The 20866-nt window shown below is 46.5% G+C and overlaps 1 protein-coding gene across 2 annotated transcripts in view; it reads left to right on the top strand.

Annotated features, from left to right (window-relative positions):
* The window catches only part of TRMT44 (tRNA methyltransferase 44 homolog), a 31235-nt gene extending 12238 nt beyond the window's left edge, over positions 1 to 18997 (top strand). For both annotated transcript variants that reach the window (XM_060246160.1, XM_060246159.1), the window contains exons 7-10: positions 2318 to 2501; positions 7877 to 8252; positions 11872 to 11988; positions 18572 to 18997. In XM_060246160.1, the coding sequence (XP_060102143.1) occupies positions 2318 to 2501; positions 7877 to 8252; positions 11872 to 11988; positions 18572 to 18813 (919 nt within the window). In that variant the 3' untranslated portion in view covers positions 18814 to 18997. The remainder of the gene's footprint in view (positions 1 to 2317; positions 2502 to 7876; positions 8253 to 11871; positions 11989 to 18571) is intronic.
* The last annotated feature ends 1869 nt before the right edge of the window (positions 18998 to 20866 follow it).

The raw sequence follows: 20866 nt of genomic DNA, 5'->3' as shown, positions 1-20866 counted from the left end.
TAAAAAGTTGCTGTCCGCAACTGTAGGCCTAGTGGAACATCTCGGCCTTACGAGCCCTGCGGAACTGAACTAGGTCCCATGGAGCACAGATGATTATTTGGCAGAGAGTTCCACCGGGGCTGAAAAGGCCCTGCCTCTGGTTGAGGACAGCTGGATTGTTTTGAGCCAAGGATCTCCAGAAGATTTCTCTACTTGCTTTTAGGGAACTGTAGTGTTTTTACTGTTTATTTAATTTGGTTTTATCTTGTTTCGGATTATGATTTGCTGTGAACTGTCCTGAGCCTGGCTATTGGGAAATCTTGCAGAGAACTTTTAATTAATTAATTACATAAGTCCATGGAGAAAAGGAGAACCCCTAGATTGCGGGGAAAGAACTTTCTAGACACATTTCCCATCACTCTTGTCTAGAAGCATCATTGTGACCTTCATTATCTGCACCTTACTTTTTGAGAATCTTGTTCCTGGTCATCTTTTCCTTACCAGCAAAACTGTAAAGGGAATTCTCCATCGGGCACCTTCCTTCAGCACTTGCACCACTTGCTGCTCTTGGCTGTTGGCCTTCATACATCTCCTTGTGGCACTAGGGAGTAACTCCACACGAAAGCTGGCAAGTGGGTCTGTGGTTTCAGCGGTCAGGCTGCAGGCGGTTTGGGCCTTGGGCTTTCCACAAGGATCGCAGCAGCATGTGCTTTTTATGTTGCTGCTTTTAAAAAAAAGTATGCAATGATTTGGAGGAAAGTCTTCCTAATTCCTTTGACAAGGGAAGGCATGCAGAAAGAAGAGTCCTCTTCAGGAGTTACTTTGAGCAAATGAGGACCTAAGCTGTCGACTGCTGGGCTCTGATTGGATTCTTTCTTTGTAACTTTTCTGCTCATTCCATTCCTCTTTTCCTCAAGTACACTTTGCATTATAATTGGCCTTGGAGGTGTTAGTAGCTGAGGCAGTCAGCTTTTGCATAGTTCCAGAGGGCAGCTGTGTTGGTCTGCGGTGGAACGGCAAGATCTGAGAAGTCCAAGAGCACCTCAGAGGCTGGCAAGGTTTTTGGGGCAGAAGTGTGAAGAGTCAGACAACCCAGACACACTCTGGCACAGGGTGCTTGGACTCCAGAAGGCTCCTGCCCTGAAAACCTTGCTGGTCTCTGAGGGGCTGCTGGACTACTCAGATCTTGCTGGTCAGCTTTCGTAACGTCTGTGGAGGCCCTCTCTCATTGGGACTCTCACTGGGCGAAGCTCTGATTCTTTGCTTGGATACCTCTGTGGTTAGCTGGGGCTGACAATTGGAGAAGAGTCTGATGCTTCTCACGGGTGCTGGGATCAGCAGGCTCCTGGTACCCAGAGGGGGGAGGCCGAGTGCGCTTGTGCTGGAGTGGGGAGCAGCAAGATCTCCTCCATTAAGGGCACCCCAAAAGACAGTCTGGAGTGGATGGTCAGTGCAACTTTCATATGCAAAATCAGCTCTTGGAGGTGTTAGTAGCTGAGGCAGTCAGCTTTTGCATAGTTCCAGAGGGCAGCTGTGTTGGTCTGCGGTGGAACGGCAAGATCTGAGAAGTCCAAGAGCACCTCAGAGGCTGGCAAGGTTTTTGGGGCAGAAGTGTGAAGAGTCAGACAACCCAGACACACTCTGGCACAGGGTGCTTGGACTCCAGAAGGCTCCTGCCCTGAAAACCTTGCTGGTCTCTGAGGGGCTGCTGGACTACTCAGATCTTGCTGGTCAGCTTTCGTAACGTCTGTGGAGGCCCTCTCTCATTGGGACTCTCACTGGGCGAAGCTCTGATTCTTTGCTTGGATACCTCTGTGGTTAGCTGGGGCTGACAATTGGAGAAGAGTCTGATGCTTCTCACGGGTGCTGGGATCAGCAGGCTCCTGGTACCCAGAGGGGGGAGGCCGAGTGCGCTTGTGCTGGAGTGGGGAGCAGCAAGATCTCCTCCATTAAGGGCACCCCAAAAGACAGTCTGGAGTGGATGGTCAGTGCAACTTTCATATGCAAAATCAGCTCTTTCTGTAAAATGTAAAGAGAAACCCAGAAGAGTTCCCTAAAAGCTACATATTATCACTACTCTTCTTGAATTTGGAAGTAATTTATAATAGAAATGGTGTTGTTACTTGCTTAATCTAGTTCGCAGCCTGTAAATTTTTGGTCATCAGGAAAATTGGTGAGCAATAAGGGAAGAAAAACCTATGTGATCAGTCTGAGAACCTGGTGAAATCTTCATCACTGGTGCTAAATCCAGGAAGTGGAGCAGTTTTTAGTCTGATGGGAATATTTGTACATCCCAGCTGGGGAAGTGTGTCTTTGCTAACACCTCATCTCGTTGCAGGTCTTCGTATTCTTGTTGCTATTTTGTATTACCTTGCTGCTTTTTTGACTTCAATGGGAAGTATAATCGGAGGCAAAGTCAGAAGACCCAGTACAGAGAATATCTTGATTTTGTCACAGAAGTGGGGCTTGTATGTGGCTTTAATGTTGAAGAAGATTGCCTTAGAATTCCTTCAACAAAAAGGGTAATTTCCATTGACATTGTTTTATTTAGTGCACTTTAATTATCCCATGATGGCTGTGATGTTTGATGCAGGGCTACAACAAAGATAAATTTCTGAAGCTAGGACTGTGATTGTTACTGTATTTCCAGTCAGCAGAGTCCAAAAGAGGGTGACATGGCCGTAGCAATCCATAGTCTTGCTCTGTGGATGGGAAGGTTTTTTTGCATCTGCCCTTTTCCCAGTAAAGGGCTGCATTTCTGCATATTGTTTTGGGTTTTCCCTTGAAAAAATGGGAAGGGAGAAAATATTTAGGTTATTCTCTCAATAAGCTCATTAAATGAGAATTTCTACCTTTATATGTCAAAAACTAAACATTGCACATGGATGCACCTTGGAGTTCCCAAGTCCTACTGAGACCAAGTGCTGGAACCTTCTGCTCTGAAGGCTCTTCCACTTTAAGAACATAAGAAGCCCTGTTGGATCAGGCCAATGGCCCCTCCAGTCCAACACTCTGTGTGACATAAGAACATAAGAAAAGCCATGTTGGATCAGGCCAATGGCCCCTCCAGTCCAACACCCTGTGTGACATAAGAACATAAGAGAAGCCATGTTGGATCAGGCCAATGGCCCCTCCAGTCCAACACTCTGTGTGACATAAGAACATAAGAGAAGCCCTGTTGGATCAGGCCAGTGGCCCATCCAGTCCAACATTCTGTGTCACATAAGAACATAAGAAAAGCCATGTTGGACCAGGCCAATGGCCCATCCAGTCCAACACTCTGTGTCACATAAGAACATAAGAGAAGCCCTGTTGGATCAGGCCAATGGCCCCTCCAGTCCAACACTCTGTGTGACATAAGAACATAAGAGAAGCCATGTTGGACCAGGCCAATGGCCCATCCAGTCCAACACTCTGTGTCACATAAAAACTTAAGAGAAGCCCCGTTGGATCAGGCCAATGGCCCCTCCAGTCCAACACTCTGTGTGACATAAGAACATAAGAGAAGCCATGTTGGATCAGGCCAATGGCCCATCCAGTCCAACACTCTGTGTCACATAAGAACATAAGAGAAGCCCTGTTGGATCAGGCCAATGGCCCCTCCAGTCCAACACTCTGTGTGACATAAGAACATAAGAGAAGCCATGTTGGACCAGGCCAATGGCCCATCCAGTCCCAACACTCTGTGTCACATAAGAACATAAGAGAAGCCCTGTTGGATCAGGCCAATGGCCCATCCAGTCCAACACTCTGTGTGACATAAGAGAAGCCATGTTGGACCAGGCCAATGGCCCATCCAGTCCAACACTCTGTGTCACATAAGAACATAAGAGAAGCCCTGTTGGATCAGGCCAATGGCCCCTCCAGTCCAACACTCTGTGTGACATAAGAACATAAGAGAAGCCATGTTGGACCAGGCCAATGGCCCATCCAGTCCAACACTCTGTGTCACATAAGAACTTAAGAGAAGCCCCGTTGGATCAGGCCAATGGCCCCTCCAGTCCAACACTCTGTGTGACATAAGAACATAAGAGAAGCCATGTTGGATCAGGCCAATGGCCCATCCAGTCCAACACTCTGTGTCACATAAGAACATAAGAGAAGCCCTGTTGGATCAGGCCAATGGCCCCTCCAGTCCAACACTCTGTGTGACATAAGAACATAAGAGAAGCCATGTTGGACCAGGCCAATGGCCCATCCAGTCCAACACTCTGTGTCACATAAGAACATAAGAGAAGCCCTGTTGGATCAGGCCAGTGGCCCATCCAGTCCAACACTCTGTGTCACACAGTGGCCAAAAAATTATATATATACACACATATATATGTATACACACTGTGGCTAATAGCCACTGATGGACCTCTGCTCCATATTTTTATCTAACCCCCTCTTGAAGCTGTCTATGCTTGTAGCCGCCACCATCTCCTGTGGCAGTGAATTCCACATGTTAATCACCCTTTGGGTGAAGAAGTACATCCTTTTATCCATTCTAACCCGACTGCTCAGCAATTTCATTGAATGCCCACGAGTTCTTGTATTGTGAGAAAGGGAGAAAAGGACTTCTTTCTCTTCCTTCTCCATCCCTTGCATAATCTTGTAAACCTCTATCATGTCACCCCGCAGTCGACGTTTCTCCAAGCTAAAGAGCCCCAAGCGTTTTAACCTTTCTTCATAGGGAAAGTGTTCCAACCCTTTAATCATTCTAGTTGCCCTTTTCTGCACTTTTTCCAATGCTATAATATCCTTTTTGAGGTGCAGTGACCAGAATTGCACACAGTATTCCAAATGAGACCGCACCGTCGATTTATACAGGGGCATTATGATACTGGCTGATTTGTTTTCAATTCCCTTCCTAATAATTCCCAGCAAGGCGTTGGCCTTTTTTATTGCAATCGCACACTGTCTTGACATTTTCATTGAGTTATCTACCACAACCCCAAGATCTCTCTCTTCGTCAGTCTCTGCCAGTTCACACCCCATCAACTTGTATTTGCAGCTGGGATTCTTGGCCCCAATGTGCATAACTTTGCACTTGGCCACATTGAACCTCATCTGCCATGTTGACGCCCACTCACCCAGCCTCAACAGATCCCTTTGGAGTTCCTCAAAATCCTCTCTGGTTCTCACCACCCTGAACAATTTAGTGTCATCTGCAAACTTGGCCACTTCACTGCTTACTCTCAACTCCAAATCATTTATGAACAAGTTAAAGAGCATGGGACCAAGTACTGAGCCCTGCGGCACTCCGCTGCTTACTGTCCTCCACTGCGAAGACTGCCCATTTATACTCACTCTCTGCTTCCTATTAATTAGCCAGTTTTTGATCCACAAGAGGACCTGTCCTTTTACTCCATGACTTACTAAGGAGCCTTTGATGAGGAACTTTATCAAAAGCTTTCTGGAAGTCAAGGTAAACAATATCTATTGGGTCCCCTTTGTCCACATGTTTGTTCACCCCCTCAAAGAAATGTAACAGGTTAGTGAGGCAAGATCTTCCCTTACAGAACCCATGCTGAGTCTTCCTCAGTAACTCGTGTTCATTGATGTTCCTACTCATTCTGTGCTTGATAATGGTTTCTACCAACTTTCCCGGTATTGAAGTCAGACTGACTGGCCTGTAGTTTCCCGGATCTCCTCTGGAACTCTTTTTAAAGATGGGGGTGACATTGGCTACCTTCCAGTCCTCAGGAACGGAGGCAGATTTCAATGAAAGATTACATATTTTTGTCATAAGACCCACAAGTTCAACTTTGAGTTCTTTCAGAACTCTTGGATGTATGCCATCTGGACCTGGTGACTTATTAGTTTTTAATTCGTCTGTCAGTTGTAGGACCTCCTCTCTTGTCACTTCAATCCGACTCAGGTCTTTCAGCACCCCTTCCAATATAAGTGGTTCTGGAGCAGGCAAACACTTCTCATCCTCCACAGTGAAGACGGAGGCAAAAAATGCATTCAGCTTCTCAGTCATTTCCCTATCTTCCTTCAGTAATCCTTTGATCCCTTGGTTATACAAGGGCCCCACTGCCTCCCTGGCTGGTTTCCTGCTTCTAATATATTTGAAGAAATTTTTATTGTTGGTCTTTATGTTTTTTGCAGTATGCTCCTCATAGTCCCTTTTTGCCTGCCTGATCACAGTCTTGCATTTGATTTGCCACTGCCTGTGTTCCCTTTTATTAATCTCACTTGGACTAGCTTTTCACTGCTTAAAGGAGTCCTTCTTACCTTTTGCACCTTCCATTACTTTGTTTGTTAAACATGCAGGCCTTCTCTTATACCTGTTTGTGCCTTTCCTAACTTGTGGTATATATTTTATCTGAGCTTCTAGGATTGTAGTTTTAAATAGCCTCCAAGCTTCCCCAAGGGTTTTGACTGTATTTACCTTTCCTTTCAGTTTCCTCTTCACATGCCTCCTCATCTCAGAGAATTTACCCCTTTTAAAGTTAAACGTGGTTGTGCTGATCTTTTAGGGCAACTCTCTATTTATACAAATGGTGAAATCAATAACGTTATGGTCACTGCTTCCAAGCGGTGCGATCACTTTTACATCTCTCACCAAGTCTTGGGCATTACTTAGGACCAAATCCAGGATCGCCCCACCCCTGGTAGGTTCAGAGACCATCCATAGCACAGTCATTGAGAGCATCTAGAAACTCAATCTCTTTCTCTCGACCAGAACACATATTGACCCAATCAATCTGTGGGTAGTTAAAATCACCTATGACAACACAGTTTTTACGTCTAGCCACTATCTTTAAGCCTTCCATCATATTATAGTCGTCCTCTATCTTTTGATTTGGTGGGCGATAACAAACTCCCATAGTTAAATTTCCTTTTGGGCCCTCTATTTCGACCCAAAGCATTTCTAGAAGTGAATCTTATTCTTTGGCCTCAGCCTTACTGGACCGTATACCCTCCCTGACATACAGAGCCACCCCACCTCCAACCCTTCCCTCCCTATCCTTCCGATATAACTTATATCCAGGAATCACCGTGTCCCACCAATTCTCCTCATTCCACCAAGTTTCTGAAATTCCCACAGTTTCTGTTTTCTCCCAACACTATACATTCCAACTCACCATCATTTCTCATCTGCAGGCAGACTTCTCCCTCCCCTCCCCTCCCCCTGGGGTTCCTTATCATACTCAGAGGCCAAAGATTAGCTGGGTGCTCAAAGTCTGAGATTCATGTTTAGAACAAGGAAATATATTCTCCCACAGGCTGGAGTGATTTGCAGCTCAGGGGTGTGTGTGTGTTACCTTGACCTGCATTTAAGCCAAAGGCACAGGTCTGCTTTGCAGGGGCCTCTGGCATGCTGAAGCTTCCATGGTTTAGGCTAATGATCAGGCCCGGCAGCAGGAGTCCATATGCTCGAGCACCTGCCAAGGCCCGTAGCCTAGCAGAGGGCCCACCAGAATCCGCTGAGGCTTGCTTGAGCTGCCATTTCCCAGTTGGAGGCATGTCTGGAAACAGTGGAGGAAGCAACATGCAAGTGAGGCCTTCTCACTTGGCACAGGAGAACTTGCAGCGCGACAGTGACTCTTTCTCCTTTCAGACACTCCAGCATTGATTTAGGTAAAAAGAAACATGAGCAGGCCATACTCGACTCTCTCCAGAGTGGTTACAAGTCACAAGAGAAGGGAGCTGCACTGGAGGATAAAATGGACACTCTGCCCAAGGCTCCATAAGAAGCTACAGCTTCCCCTGTGAATAAAGGGGGAGGGTGGTTTGCTGGAAAGCCATCATCTGGGGTGCTAGTGTTGGTGATTGGTCACTGCCAACCTGTGAGCACGTGACCTTGAAAAACTTCCGGGTAGGAACTCCTTTTTGTTCTGGGTAATTAATAATTTGTTTAGTGATAAGCATTGAAATTGGAGGAAATCTGTTGTTGCTCTTTTAGGTATGTTTAATTGGAAATTCTAGAACGTATCTCACAACGCAAAGTGCTGCACTCGATGAACAGCGAGCAAGTTATATTAGCAGCCGCCAGTGCTACGGTGTGACAGTGCGGAGCGAAGTGGAAGGGGTGCATCAAAGTGAGAGTCAACCAGCTGCAAGGCGTGCCATGGGCCAAGTTGCAGGCAGAGAAGTACTGAGAAATATAGATGTGGAAGGAGCCTTAATATTCAGGTTTCAGCCTAGAGGGAAGGAACCAGTCCGTAACTGCACTGCTCTCCCTCAAGATTTTGTAGACAGCGTGGTTTTGGAAGTAGCCAACCTACTACTAAGCGGAATCCAACATTTATCTGGAACTTCACCTGCATGGAGTCGAGGAGGTAAGGGTTTGCTTTAATGGACAAAATGACCATGTGCCCTGAATAAAAATTACATTATAGCCATTCCAAAGAGACTTGCATTTCTCAGCTTTTGTACAAAGCATTTTGAATAAATGCCCTGAAGTTCTTAAAGTGTAGTGCTGTGAACTGCACACACTGAAAGCTTTCTCAGCTTCTGAATGCCATGTAGCACACGAGCGGGTGTGATCTTGTATTGTCATGTGTACTGAGGAGGGAAGGATCCAGGGGAGTTGGGGTGGTGCAGAATGGGCTGCTTATGTAGGGACACACTGATGGTCTCTGTTGGTCTCTGGGCTGAACTTTGGCACAGTGTTGGCGTCTCTGGATGGGACCAGAGAATGGTGATCTTGTGAGCTCAGAAGGGGGGGTGGAGGGTGAGGGGAGATTTCTGTAGAGGAGTCCAAAGCTCTCTGTTCCTTAAATTGGCAGTGGAGATAAGGGGAATGAATGCTTTGTTTCCAGAAAGACGAGGAGTGCTGGAATTGAAGCCTGTGTGACAATTGCTAGTGAGCCTGGATTTTTAATTGCAAACGTCTGGGAATAGAGTGAGGGAGTAAGCCGTAGGGGAATGCCCTCTCTGTGTGCTCATAGTTTTCCTCACGTATTTCACAACCTTGTTATTGAAAACAAATTCCAGGGCTTATCCCTGGTGAGCCTGCCACAAATTATGCGTAGGGCAAGGTGCCATTTCCCCTGTGGTTTGGCCCTGGGGGCAGAGGGCTTCTTTTAGTGTCAAGAAATGTGTCAGTCCCTGCTTCCTAAGAACCAGGCGTGTGAGAGGAACATATGGAGTGAAGAACACAGAGTCGTGCACGTATGCTGATCCTGTAGACACCCTTGTGTTAGTCTGGCATTCTGAGCTACAGGGTGCGATTGACAGAGCTGCTGCTTGGTGCCTTCCTCTGGCCCTTTGTTGAGGGGGGAGCTTTGAAGAGGTTGGGCAGAAAATCAGACAGAACAGGCGATAGAGCCCATTTAAGGGCCAACAAGGCAGCAAAGAAGCTTTCTCCTTTGCCACCATTTTGTCTGCTGCACCTTGGCCAGCCAAACTTATAGGGTGGTTCAGAATGTGATGTTTTCTAGCCACGTGCTTTGAGCTCAAATGCACTTTGGGCAAAACGCTTTGAGTGGAAACGAGCTGTGATGGTGATTCTCTGCTGATAAAATCCTCTTGTCCAGTCATACGGCAGTTTAAGAATACATCCGATGCCAGAGGTATCATTGGCAGCCTCTTGTCAGAGTTCCATGGATACCTTTAAGTCAGCTTCCCCAACTGATGTCGACAGAGTTCTCGAGGTTGCTCAGGCCACTTCCCACATGTTGGATCTTTGCCTGTCCTGGTGGGAGAAGGCACTAAAACCCATGGGGAAGATGAGTAATGTGTCCCCCTTACAGCCAGAAGAAGCTGGGCTTAGGTCCCTTCCAAAGTCATTTTGGGTAAGAAGGGCAAGGGCAACTGTGGATCCATGTCCCATCTCCCTTTTCTAGGCAAGGTGGCTGCAGAACAACCACAGGCATTTCTAGGTGACATTTCTGCCCTGTTGTGGACCTTCCTTCTATACCAAATCATGATATGAGAGAAAGGACATTTGTCAATAATGATGGCTCAGGATTTGAAACCCCATCACTGAACAACAACAACTTAGATGGGGGAACTGAGAGGGAAAAGTGTGGGGAAAACCCTTCCCAATTTAATTGTCAGATTACCACAGCAGCCAGCCTCCAGCAATGAAAGATGATGTCATCGCAGAGCCAAATAGGGGAGGGACGGTGGCTCAGTGGTAGAGCATCTGCTTGGGAAGAAGAAGGTCCCAGGTTCAATCCCTGGCATCTCCAAAAAAGGGTCCAGGCAAATAGGTGTGAAAAACCTCAGCTTGAGACCCTGGAGAGCCGCTGCCAGTCTGAGAAGACAATACTGACTTTGCTGGACCAAGGGTCTGATTCAGTATAAGGCAGCTTCATATGTTCAAACAGAGGGCAAGGCCTGCCCTGGTGCTGCTCCTGGCCCTGCTGGTGAACAGAGGGAGGTTGAATGTGGGGGTTCCCCTTTAGTCACCATGGTGTAGCCACTGATAGGCCTGTTCTCCAAGAATCCCCCTTTTGAAGCCTGTAAAAAGGTCAAGGTAGTCCCCTGTGCAAGCACCAGTCGTTTCCGACTCTGGGGTGACGTTGCTTTCACAACGTTTTCACAGCAGACTTTTCACGGGGTGGTTTGCCCTTGCCTTCCCCAGTCTTTTTTACACACACACACCCAGTAAGCTGGGGACTCATTTTACTGACCTCAGAAGGATGGAAGGCTGAGTCAACCTCAAGCCGGCTACGTAAACCAGCTTTCGCTGGGATCGAATTCAGGTCATGAGCAAAGGCCTCTAACTGCAGTACTGCAGCTTTACTACTCTGTGCCATGGGGCTCTTTTTAAAAAGCCTGTAGCCATCATTTATATCCTGTGGTGGTGAATTCTGCATTTTAATCGCTATTTGTATAAAGTGGTATTTCTCCTTGTCTATCCTGAATTTACTGCCCATCAACTTCATTGGGTGCTTTCTTCTCTTTTGGGAGAGTGAGAAAAAGGAAAAGGCTTTCAAGAAACTTTGGCTAAAGTCCATAGCATGTGTTTTTACCTATTGTTCAGCTTAGTTCCAGTGATTCCACAGTGGTATGCGTGTTGTCTATCGCTACTGACTGTTCAAGATATGTGGCTCCCATTTGCACTCTTGACAGGAACATTCCATCTTATCATAGATATTCTATTTTTGTTCGGCTAACCTGACTCTTGTGTTTTTTCTTTGCACGTTTGGATTTATTGGAACCTGTGTTGGTTGATTTAAAAAACAACAACGCTGTTCTTTGAAAAGAAGACTCAAAATCTTACTGTTTACTAAAGAACTACTGTATCTGCGGCTAAGTTCTCTGCAGTGAAAATACAGACCAAGTTAACATCTTGTTTAAACAGGTTGCACGAACATCTTGTGTATAATCCATTTGGATTCTAACGCTATTAGTATCTTAAAATGAATGATGTATACTGAGATTTTATGTAGGTCATTAATTTATAGAAGTGTTTCTTTATGCTTCTGAATGGCTGTCAGTTGTAATAAAAGTGAACTAAGCTGTCTTGAGGTTCCTCCCCAGCTTACTTCTAACTTGTCCCTTCATTTTTTTTGTAAAGGTCCCTCTTTTGATATCAGATATTACAGTTTTGGACTTCAGAGGTGATATTCCTGCCTCTTAAAATTCCAGGGGTCTGTACAAGATCTGCGTGTGCAAGAACAGTCAGTTGTCAGCGCAGGGATTTCCACGTCTGCTTTTAGTAAACTCCTCAGAGTGCACTTTAATTGGGGCAGCAGCGGTCCCTTCCCAAGATGAGGAGCACAACTGTGTATTATCCCTTCCGAAATCCAAGAGGCTTTCCTTCCCCAAGAGAGAATGGTACACTGGAGTTGCCCTGAAAGTCCTTGTACAGGGAAAGATGCACAGGGCATGGGGTTTATCAGCATCTTCTGTGGCCTGCGGCTGCCCAGGTGAGGGCATGTGCAGCAGCAGGACACACAGAAGAAGAAGAGCTCTCCGTTCTCAGTCTCTTGTTGTTTTCTGCAGAGAGTCTCACCTTGAGTGAAATTGCAGCACATTTAAATGAAGACACTTTAAAAAGGCTGAGGAATGAATATGGAGGCCTGCAGACTTTGCTTAGAAACAATCACCAAGTGTTTGAAGGTAAGAACAATAAAATCTCACTGTTGTTTCCTCATGTGTTCCACAGAAATAACTGTGGCCTGCTCTGTGAGTTGTTACTAAGACAGACCAAAGGTGGAACTGGTAGTGGTAGACGTTTGTGAATTATTGCAGGAATTGATTTCTTTTGAAGGTCAAGCGGCACATTGCTGAAACACACAGACCTGAGTCCTGACTAGAATTTCTGTGGGATGCGTGTGTGCTTTTTTCCAATTCCCCCCTTTGGTGGCAGCCCCAAACCCTCCCCCCCCGAATGACTGGGGGGGGGGGGTCAGAAGTCTGTTGCAAGAGGAAGGGGAAACTGGCCCAAATCACCTTCTTCCCCTTGAAAATTATAGACGCAATTCAAGCCAGAGCCTTGGTAAGCCCCGGCCTCTCTTGTTCAGCTCTGACTCTCAGCTTGAGGTTTTTGCTGTAAGAAAAAAGAAAGAAAAGTATCTGTGTTGAACGTGGCAAGGCAGAAAGTGACCTGCCAGATGCCTGCCTTGGAGGAGCCCTGCTGAATTTTCCCCCTTGATATTTGACAGCACAGGCTTTTCCCGCACGAGTGCCTCCCAACATATTGTGTCAGATTCACTGAATTAATACATTAGTTTTGGGGGAAATGGATTTTATCAGTTTCAAATGTATTATTTCTCCCTAGTGTTTCAGACACCACACAATTTAGCTAAGAATCATATCAAACTAGAAGTTATGGCGCTGTTTTTTCCTCTAAAGATTCAGAAGTTTTGTTCACTATATTAAACTTTTCTGGATAATTTAGGCAGTTTGCTATTTGCCAGGGTGCTCCACCCACAGCCTCTGGAGGCTGGACTAGCCCTCTGGCCATGCTGGGGGGAGGGGAGCTTGCAACCTTGCTCTGGTTCTGCCCCAGAAAGGGCAGGGGTTCCTTCTATAGCTCTCCCACCTTGCTGATTAAAAACTCAGGCAAAAGTATCTTTAAAAACCTTGCCCTCCACTACTCGCTTACAAGTGGAAGCGGTAGAGGGAAAGTACACAGAGTTGTCCCAGGTGGACCCAGGCTCCAAGGCAGCTGCTGGAGTTGTGTCTCCCCTAGAGGGAAGCTTGGCTGCTCTTCCCCCTGATACCCAACAGTGGCCTCTGCAGCATTGGTGCCTGTTCTTCAGTCCCTGCTCTCCTTCCCCCGTAGCAAGAATGGGGAGTGGACAGCTGAGCCTCTCCCACTCCAAAGTACCAGTGGTGGACGAGCCGACTGACCGAGTCTTCTGAGCTGGCACCTCATTGACTACGCAAGGCCAGGAGGCCCCAGCAAGTTACTAGTGCTGAAGGAGGCTCTCCCCGCCCACCACCATCTTCCTTGGCTGTGGAAAGACTCCCAAGGCAAGCGGAAGTTGTTGAAAGGACTTCACATATTCAGTTCTCTGTCTCTGCATTGTGCTTGAGTATGAAGGACAGTAAATGCAGTTTGAGGGTGGAAAGGTATGAAGGGGGGGGGGACCAATGTCACAAACAGAGAGACAAACATTCCTCTTCTTCTAAATCTAAACCTTCCTCCCCCCCCTCACTCAGGGGGGCACCCCACAGATCAGCTGGGCTGGCCTCTGCTTGCTGCTTAGCCTCTAACATTGTCATCCATCATAGCTCCGTCCAAATCACTGAAGTGGATTACCCTACAAAAAACAATATCTCTATAATTTTCTGGGGATGCTGTATCAGGTGAAGTTCTGGCAAAGATCAGGGGAAGAAGCCAAAGCCCTCTTCTTGCAAACAGGATGGGAAGAGATCCAACACATCAGATCAAGCTTCCTTTTGGCATCCAGTGTATACTTTTGGCAAAAGGACTCCAGACTTCACAGCCACTTTCTCATCTGAGGGCTCCTTGGTGCACTGCATGATCTCGCTGAGTACATTCTAGACCAGGGGTGGCCAAACATGATTACTGTAAGAGCCACATACCATAAACTTCAGGTGTTTGAGAGCCGCAAGACATGAGCATCAGATGTTTGAGAGCTGGCAGGCAAATAGATGGGAGGAGAGAGGGAGAAGTGGAAAGAAAGCAATTCATTTATTTATCAGATTTGTATCCCGCTCTCCCCTGACAGGCTCCAGGCGGCTAATTTAATTTAAACTTAAATGCATTCTCCAAGCTAGCCAATGGAGTGGTGGGGGCTTTGAGAGCCACACAATATGTGTGAAAGACCCACATGTGGCTCCTGAGTTTGGCCACCCCTGTTCTAGACCTTCTCCATTTCCTGAGGAGCAGGTCCTCCTTTTCCCTAGGATCCAACAGCCATTGCAAGCCACCACATACTTGTGGCAGAATCAGGCTGTGGTTCTGGTTCTGAAGACAGGACATTTCCTGGGACCTTGTCTGTTCCACTCATCATGCCCAAGATTCATGGCACTTGGGGACCATTCCTGCATGAACAGTGTCATCAGATGACAAGGGGGGGTGGGGTGGAGATCAGATGGAGAACTTCCAGCTCAGAGGCCCTCTTGATGGGACATTTTGGCCTTTGTAGATTTGCATGAAGCATATCCGCAGGTTCCTCTCCATCCAGGCTCCAAACAGTGCATTTGTTTGCATATGGTCTCCAATACCTTTCTTACAGAGCCCCTGTATTTCAGCTCTTCCCTCATTTGGAGTCTTCACGCAATTGGCAGTCTCAGCAGTGGCCTTCTCAGGTCATGAAGTGTATACTTCTAGCTCACATGTGGATGATGTTATATCCCGGCCACCATGCAGACCTCTGAGGCACCCTTTGTACCCACAGGCCCTGGTTTCATCAGAAAGCCACCCTCACCCTTACTTATACATCTGGGGATGTCAACTGACTCTGCTCCATCCTTTGCTGCTCTTCATGAAGAAGAAGAAGATGCTGCTGCTGCTGCTGAAGAAGATGATGATGATATTGGATTTATGCCCTACCCTCCACTCTGAGTCTCAGTGGCTTACAATCTCCTTTTACCTTCCTTCCCCACAACAGACACCCTGTGAAGTAGGTGGGGCTGAGAGAGCTCCAACAGAATCTGAGAGAACTATGGCTGACTCAAAGCCATTCCTGCAACTATAAGTGAAGGAGTGGGGAATCAAACCCAGTTCTCCCATATAAGAGTCCATGCATTTAACCACTACACCAAACTGGCTCTCCAAGACAAGAACATAAGAAAAGAAGAGACACCATGTTGGATCAGGCCAATGGCCCATCCAGTCCAACACTCTGTCACACAGTGGCCAAAAAACCCAGGTGCCATCAGGAGGTCCACCAGTGGGGTCAGGACAGTAGAAACCCTCCCACTGTGCCCCCAAGCACCAAGAATACAGAGGATCACTGCCCCAGACAGAGAGTTCCATCAATATGCTGTGGCTTATTGCACTTAGAATCATAGAATCATAGAGTTGGAAGGGACCCCTAGGGTCATCTAGTCCAATCCCTGCACAATGCAGGAAACACAAACACCTCCCCCTAAATTCACAGGATCTTCATTGCTGTCAGATGGCCATCTAGCCTCTGTTTAAAAATCTCCAAGGAAGGAGAGCCCACCACCTCCAGAGGAACCCTGTTCCATTGAGGAATCACCAACAGTCAGGAAGTTCTTCTTAATGTTGAGCCGGAAATTTTTTATTTAATTTCAACCCATTGGTTTTGGTCCTACCTTCTGGGGCCACAGAAAACAATTCCACAACATCCTCTATATGACAGCCCTTCAAGTACTTGAAGATGGTGATCATATCACCTCTCAACTGCCTCCTCTCCAGGCTAAACATCCCCAGCTCCTTTAACCTTTCCTCATAGGACTTGATCTCCAGACCCCTCACCATCTTCGTCGCCCTCCTCTGGACCAGCTTGTCTATATCCTTCTTAAAATGTAGTGCCCAAAACTGAACACAATACTCCAGGTGAGGTCTTACCAGAGCAGAGCAAACCGATACCATCACATCACGTGATCTGAACACTATACTTCTGTTGATACAGCCCAAAATTGCATTTGCCTTTTTAGCATCACACTGTTGACTCATGTTCAGCGTATGATCCGCTAAGACCCCTAGATCCTTTTCGCACATACTACTGCTAAGACAAGTCTCCCCCATCCTAAAATCTTGGATTTTTCCTACCTAAATGCAGAACTTTACATTTATCCCCGTTAAAGTTCATTTTATTGGTTTTAGCCCAGTTTTTCAGCCTGTCAGGGTCATCCTGTATCCTGTTTCTGTCTTCTTCTGTGTTTGCAACCCCTCCGAATTTAGTGTCATCGGCAAATTTAATAAGCATTCCCTCGATTCCTTCATCCAAATCATTGATAAAGATGTTGGACAAAACAGGTCCCAGGACAGATCCTTGAGGGTCTTGATACTTATCTGTAACTATCTTCTGTGCAGGCAGGCATTTGGGACTGTGCAGGCGCAGGCCACCTGGGGAGAACTTTTTAACTTCCTACAGCTGTAAATGGAGGGTGCTTCTCTCCCCCAGAATGCACAGCAGGTTTTCTCACCCAAACTGATGTAGGCCATGAGGGATGAGTGCCATTTTCCTTTGGTTGTCCTGAGCCTCTGGAACAAATTAAAGCCGAGCTCACAGCCAAGTGGTGGGATGTAGTGATTGGCAATAGACCATTCATGGTAAGGTAGAGGCCCTGCTGAGGAAACTGGCTTCCTTGTTGTCTGCCCTGCAATACGGAGAGCTTGAATATGAATATGATGACATTGCCCAAGTCCATACTGTGGAAGCTTCCGTACCCAGCAGGATGGAAACGATACCCTCCTGTTGGTTCAGCTAGAACACTGCAGTGGCATTGTCTGTTTGGATTCATCCTGCAGTATATCTGTCTTAGAAGCAAGAGCAAGACGGATTGCTGTAAGTTCCAAGATATTAATATGCAGCTTAGCATCCTGCCTTGACCAAGTACCTTGAATAAATGAATCTCCACCATGGAATCTGGTTTTTTTAAGTGAACTGCTAAGGTCCAGAATGGGCCTGGAATTGCCATCCCTTTAGGCCAGAATTGCTGTGGAAAAGTTACTGTCACAGTTCAGTTTGCACTTGATTATCCCAAAGGGTGTGACCTAATATGCTAATATTAGGGGATGTGGTCTAATACACTACTGGGTTCCTGCTGGGCTTTTTCTGCAAAAAGGCCCTGGACCCATGCATTTGCCTAGGGTGGCGGGCCGTGTGTGTGTGTGTGTGTGTGCGTGCGTGCCAGCCAGATTAGGCTCTCCCCACATGACTTCAAATAGAAAAACAATTATTTGCATTAAGTTTGCTGGCCTGAATCATTCTCCCTTGGCGGAGCACTGTTTTTTAAGTTGATAATTTTTTGATGGCCCATGAGTGATATTATAGATATCCATATGGCCCTTGGCAGAAAAAAGGTTCCCCTTGAGTTATGGCAAGGCCAAACGGCAGCACCCTCTACTGAAAGTATTGGTTAGAACATTGAAAACAAAAGTACCTTCAGTACTCTATATGCCCACATGAAAATAGGCATCAACACTGCAAAACAGAAATTTAATTTTAATAACTGCAACATCAGCTGTAAACTATATGGGACTTTTAAACAGGAATCTGTTTTTTTTAAAGTGAACTGCTAAGGTCCGGAATGGGCCTGAAATTGCTATCCCTTTAGGGACCCAAAAGCACCTGGAATGAAACCCCCAGCTGAGATCCACAGAAGGCACTCGCTCAATGCTCCCGTAGCAAGTAGACCCTCCACCACTTGAGGCAGTGGGCTCAGGGGAGGCCATGTTTGAAACTCAGCTCTGTATGCTGATTGAAAAGACCCAGGAATCAGATGTAATCTCCTCCCAGACCAAAACTGAAGGCCCCTCATCTAGTCAGAACAGAGTGTTCAAAGAATGCTGCTGCTCTTTAGGCAGTTGGGAATGAGGCTGCTTCTGCCTTGGCCTGGTAGCCTGGTGCTTCCCTTGTAGTTGTTGAGTGGCATGAGGTAGAGGGGAAAAATGGTGGTGGCTCCTAACCTTGTGTGTCCAGGCTGAAAATTGGTGGCAAGGTTGAGAGAGCTGCTTGTCAGGCAAGGTAGCGTAATGGTGATGCCCACAGATGTAGCTGTTTGCTTCTTCCATTTGATTTGTGCCAAAGTGTCATCAGGTTCGGGTGAGAAGAGAGAATCGCCTTCAGAAAGTAAGTCCTCGACTTTGATTTTTGTTCTGGAGGAAGAGCTGTGGTTTTAGCCCATTGCCAATTTTCCAAACCTTGGGAACTCTTTAAATTGTTATAGCAATATTTAAATGTAAATGAATCCTTCATGGTCTTCAAAGATTTTACATCTTTCCCCAGAGTGAGTCACGAGGCCAGCAAAGGTGGAACAGGGTGAGGTAGCAGAAAGACTCTGGAAGGTGTGACGGCAAATGCAGGCCTCCTTCTGCAGAGCATGCCGAATGACCATGAAATACAGCCAGGAGCTCAGTAATGCTGTAGATTGTTAACTAACATGTGATTCCTGTGTGTTTTGTCATTTTGAGGTGCGTGTGTGAAATGGATGCAATTTAGAAGTGTGTCCCACTTCATATACCGGTAGTTTGAGACCTTCCGCTGTAATGCTTTGTTAATCTTGGTACATCTGTGTCTTTCTAATCATGCAGTGCTCGGTGGAAGAGTTCATATCCGTGACTGGAGAGACACAAAGCTGTTGAGCCAAAAGAAACCAGGCATACAGGCTGAGCAAGGAGTTTCTTCGAAAGCCACAAAAACTCGCCTGTGTTGGTTTGACAGACACCATCCTCAGGGCTGCCCTTTGACCTCGGAAGGCTGTACTTATGCTCATGGCCTTGAGGAACTGAGGCCGCACCAGGATCTGCCAAGGAAGAGGCAGGTGAAGTACTGAGGAGCTGGCAGCAAAGCTGGAGGTGCTGCTCCAGTGGACTTTGGGGGCCCTTCACGTGTTGCTGACACCCCTCTGTACCCACTCAAATGAAACCCTCTTTATGCAAGAGACCAGCTGCCCTGACAATGCTGATTTTTATTTGTATATTAAAATACAAATTTTATCTGCAGTTGTGTTCTCAAAATAGTTTCAGGAGTGATTTCCTCCCCCCCCCATTTTGTTTTAATGAACATGCAAATCCATATTTATGCTGAGGAACATGAGAAGCCATGTTGGATCAGGCCAATGGCCCATCCAGTCCAACACTCTGTGTTACACAGTGGCCCAAAAAAACCCACCCAAGTGCCATCAGGAGGTTCACAAGTGGGTCTAGAAGCCCCTCCACCCTGCCCCCGCCCAAGCACCAAGAACACAGAACATCACTGCTCCAGACAACTCCAATAGTATACTGTGGCTAATAGCCACTGATGGACCTCTGCTCCATATCTTTATCCAATCCTCTCTTGAAGCTGGCCATGCTTGTAGCCGCCACCACCTCCTGTGGCAGTGAATTCCATATGTTAATCACCCTTTGGGTGAGGAAGTACCTCCTTTTATCTGTTTTAACCCGACTGCTCAGCAATTTCATTGAATGCCCACGAGTTCTTGTATTGTGAGAAAGGGAGAAAAGTACTTCTTTCTCTACTTTCTCCATCCCATGCATAATCGTGTAAACCTCTATCATGTCATCCCGCAGTCGACGTTTCTCCAAGCTAAAGAGCCCCAAGCGTTTTAACCTTTCTTCATCGGAAAAGTGTTCCAAACCTTTAATCATTCTAGTTGCCCTTTTCAGGACTTTTTCCAGTGCTATAATATACTTTTTGAGGTGCGGTGACCAGAATTGTACACAGTATTCCAAATGAGACCGCACCATCGATTTATACAGGGGCATTATGATACTGGCTGATTTGTTTTCAATTCCCTTCCTAATAATTCCCAGCATGGCGTTGGCCTTTTTTATTGCAATCACACACTGTTTTGACATTTTCAGTGAGTTATCTACCACAACCCCAAGATCTCTCTTCTTGGTCAGTCTCTGCCAGTTCACACCCCATCAACTTGTATTTGTAGCTGGGATTCTTGGCCGCAATGTGCATTACTTTGCACTTGGCCACATTGAACCTCATCTGCCACGTTGACGCTCACTCACCCAGCCTCAACGATCCCTTTGGAGTGCCTCACCAATCCTCTCTGGTTCTTACCATCCTGAACAATTTAGTGTCATCTGCAAACTTGGCCACTTCACTGCTTACTCCCAACTCCAAATCATTAATGAACAAGTTAAAGAGCATGGGACCCAGTACTGAGCCCTGCGGCACCCCACTGCTTACCATCCTCTACCGCAAAGACTGCCCATTTATACTCACTCTCTGCTTCCTATTAGCCAGTTTTTGATCCACAAGAGGACCTGTCCTTTTACTTTATGACTCTCGAGCTTACTAAGGAGCCTTTGATGAGGAACTTTATCAAAGGCTTTCTGGGAGTCAAGGTAAACAACATCTATTGGGTCCCCTTTGTCCTCATGTTTGTTCACCCCCTCAAAGAAATGTAACAGGTTAGTGAGGCAAGATCTTTCCTTAAAGAACCCATGCTGAGTCTTCCTCAATAACTTGTGTTCATCAATGTGCATACTCATTCTGTCCTTGATAATGGTTTCTACCAACTTTCCCGGTATTGCAGTCAGACTGACTGGTCTGTAGTTTCCCAGATCTCCTCTGGAACCCTTTTTAAAGATGGGGGTGGCATTTGCTACCTTCCAGTCCTCAGGAACAGAGGCAGATTTCAATGAAAGATTACATATTTTTGTCAGCAGATCCACAAGTTCACCTTTGAGTTCTTTCAGAACTCTTGGATGTATGCCATCCAGACCTGGTGACATTAGTTTTTAATTCATCTATCAGTTGTAGGACCTTCTCTCTTGTCACCTCAATCTGACTCAAGTCTTTCAACACCCCTTCCAAAATTAGTGGTTCTGGAGTGGGCAAACACTTCTCATCTTCCACAGTGAAGACGG

This window comes from Heteronotia binoei, chromosome 9, assembly GCF_032191835.1.
Source record: "Heteronotia binoei isolate CCM8104 ecotype False Entrance Well chromosome 9, APGP_CSIRO_Hbin_v1, whole genome shotgun sequence".
NCBI lineage: Eukaryota > Metazoa > Chordata > Lepidosauria > Squamata > Gekkonidae > Heteronotia > Heteronotia binoei.
Note: the sequence above shows the minus strand (reverse complement) of the source record. Positions and strands in the feature narration are given on the sequence as shown.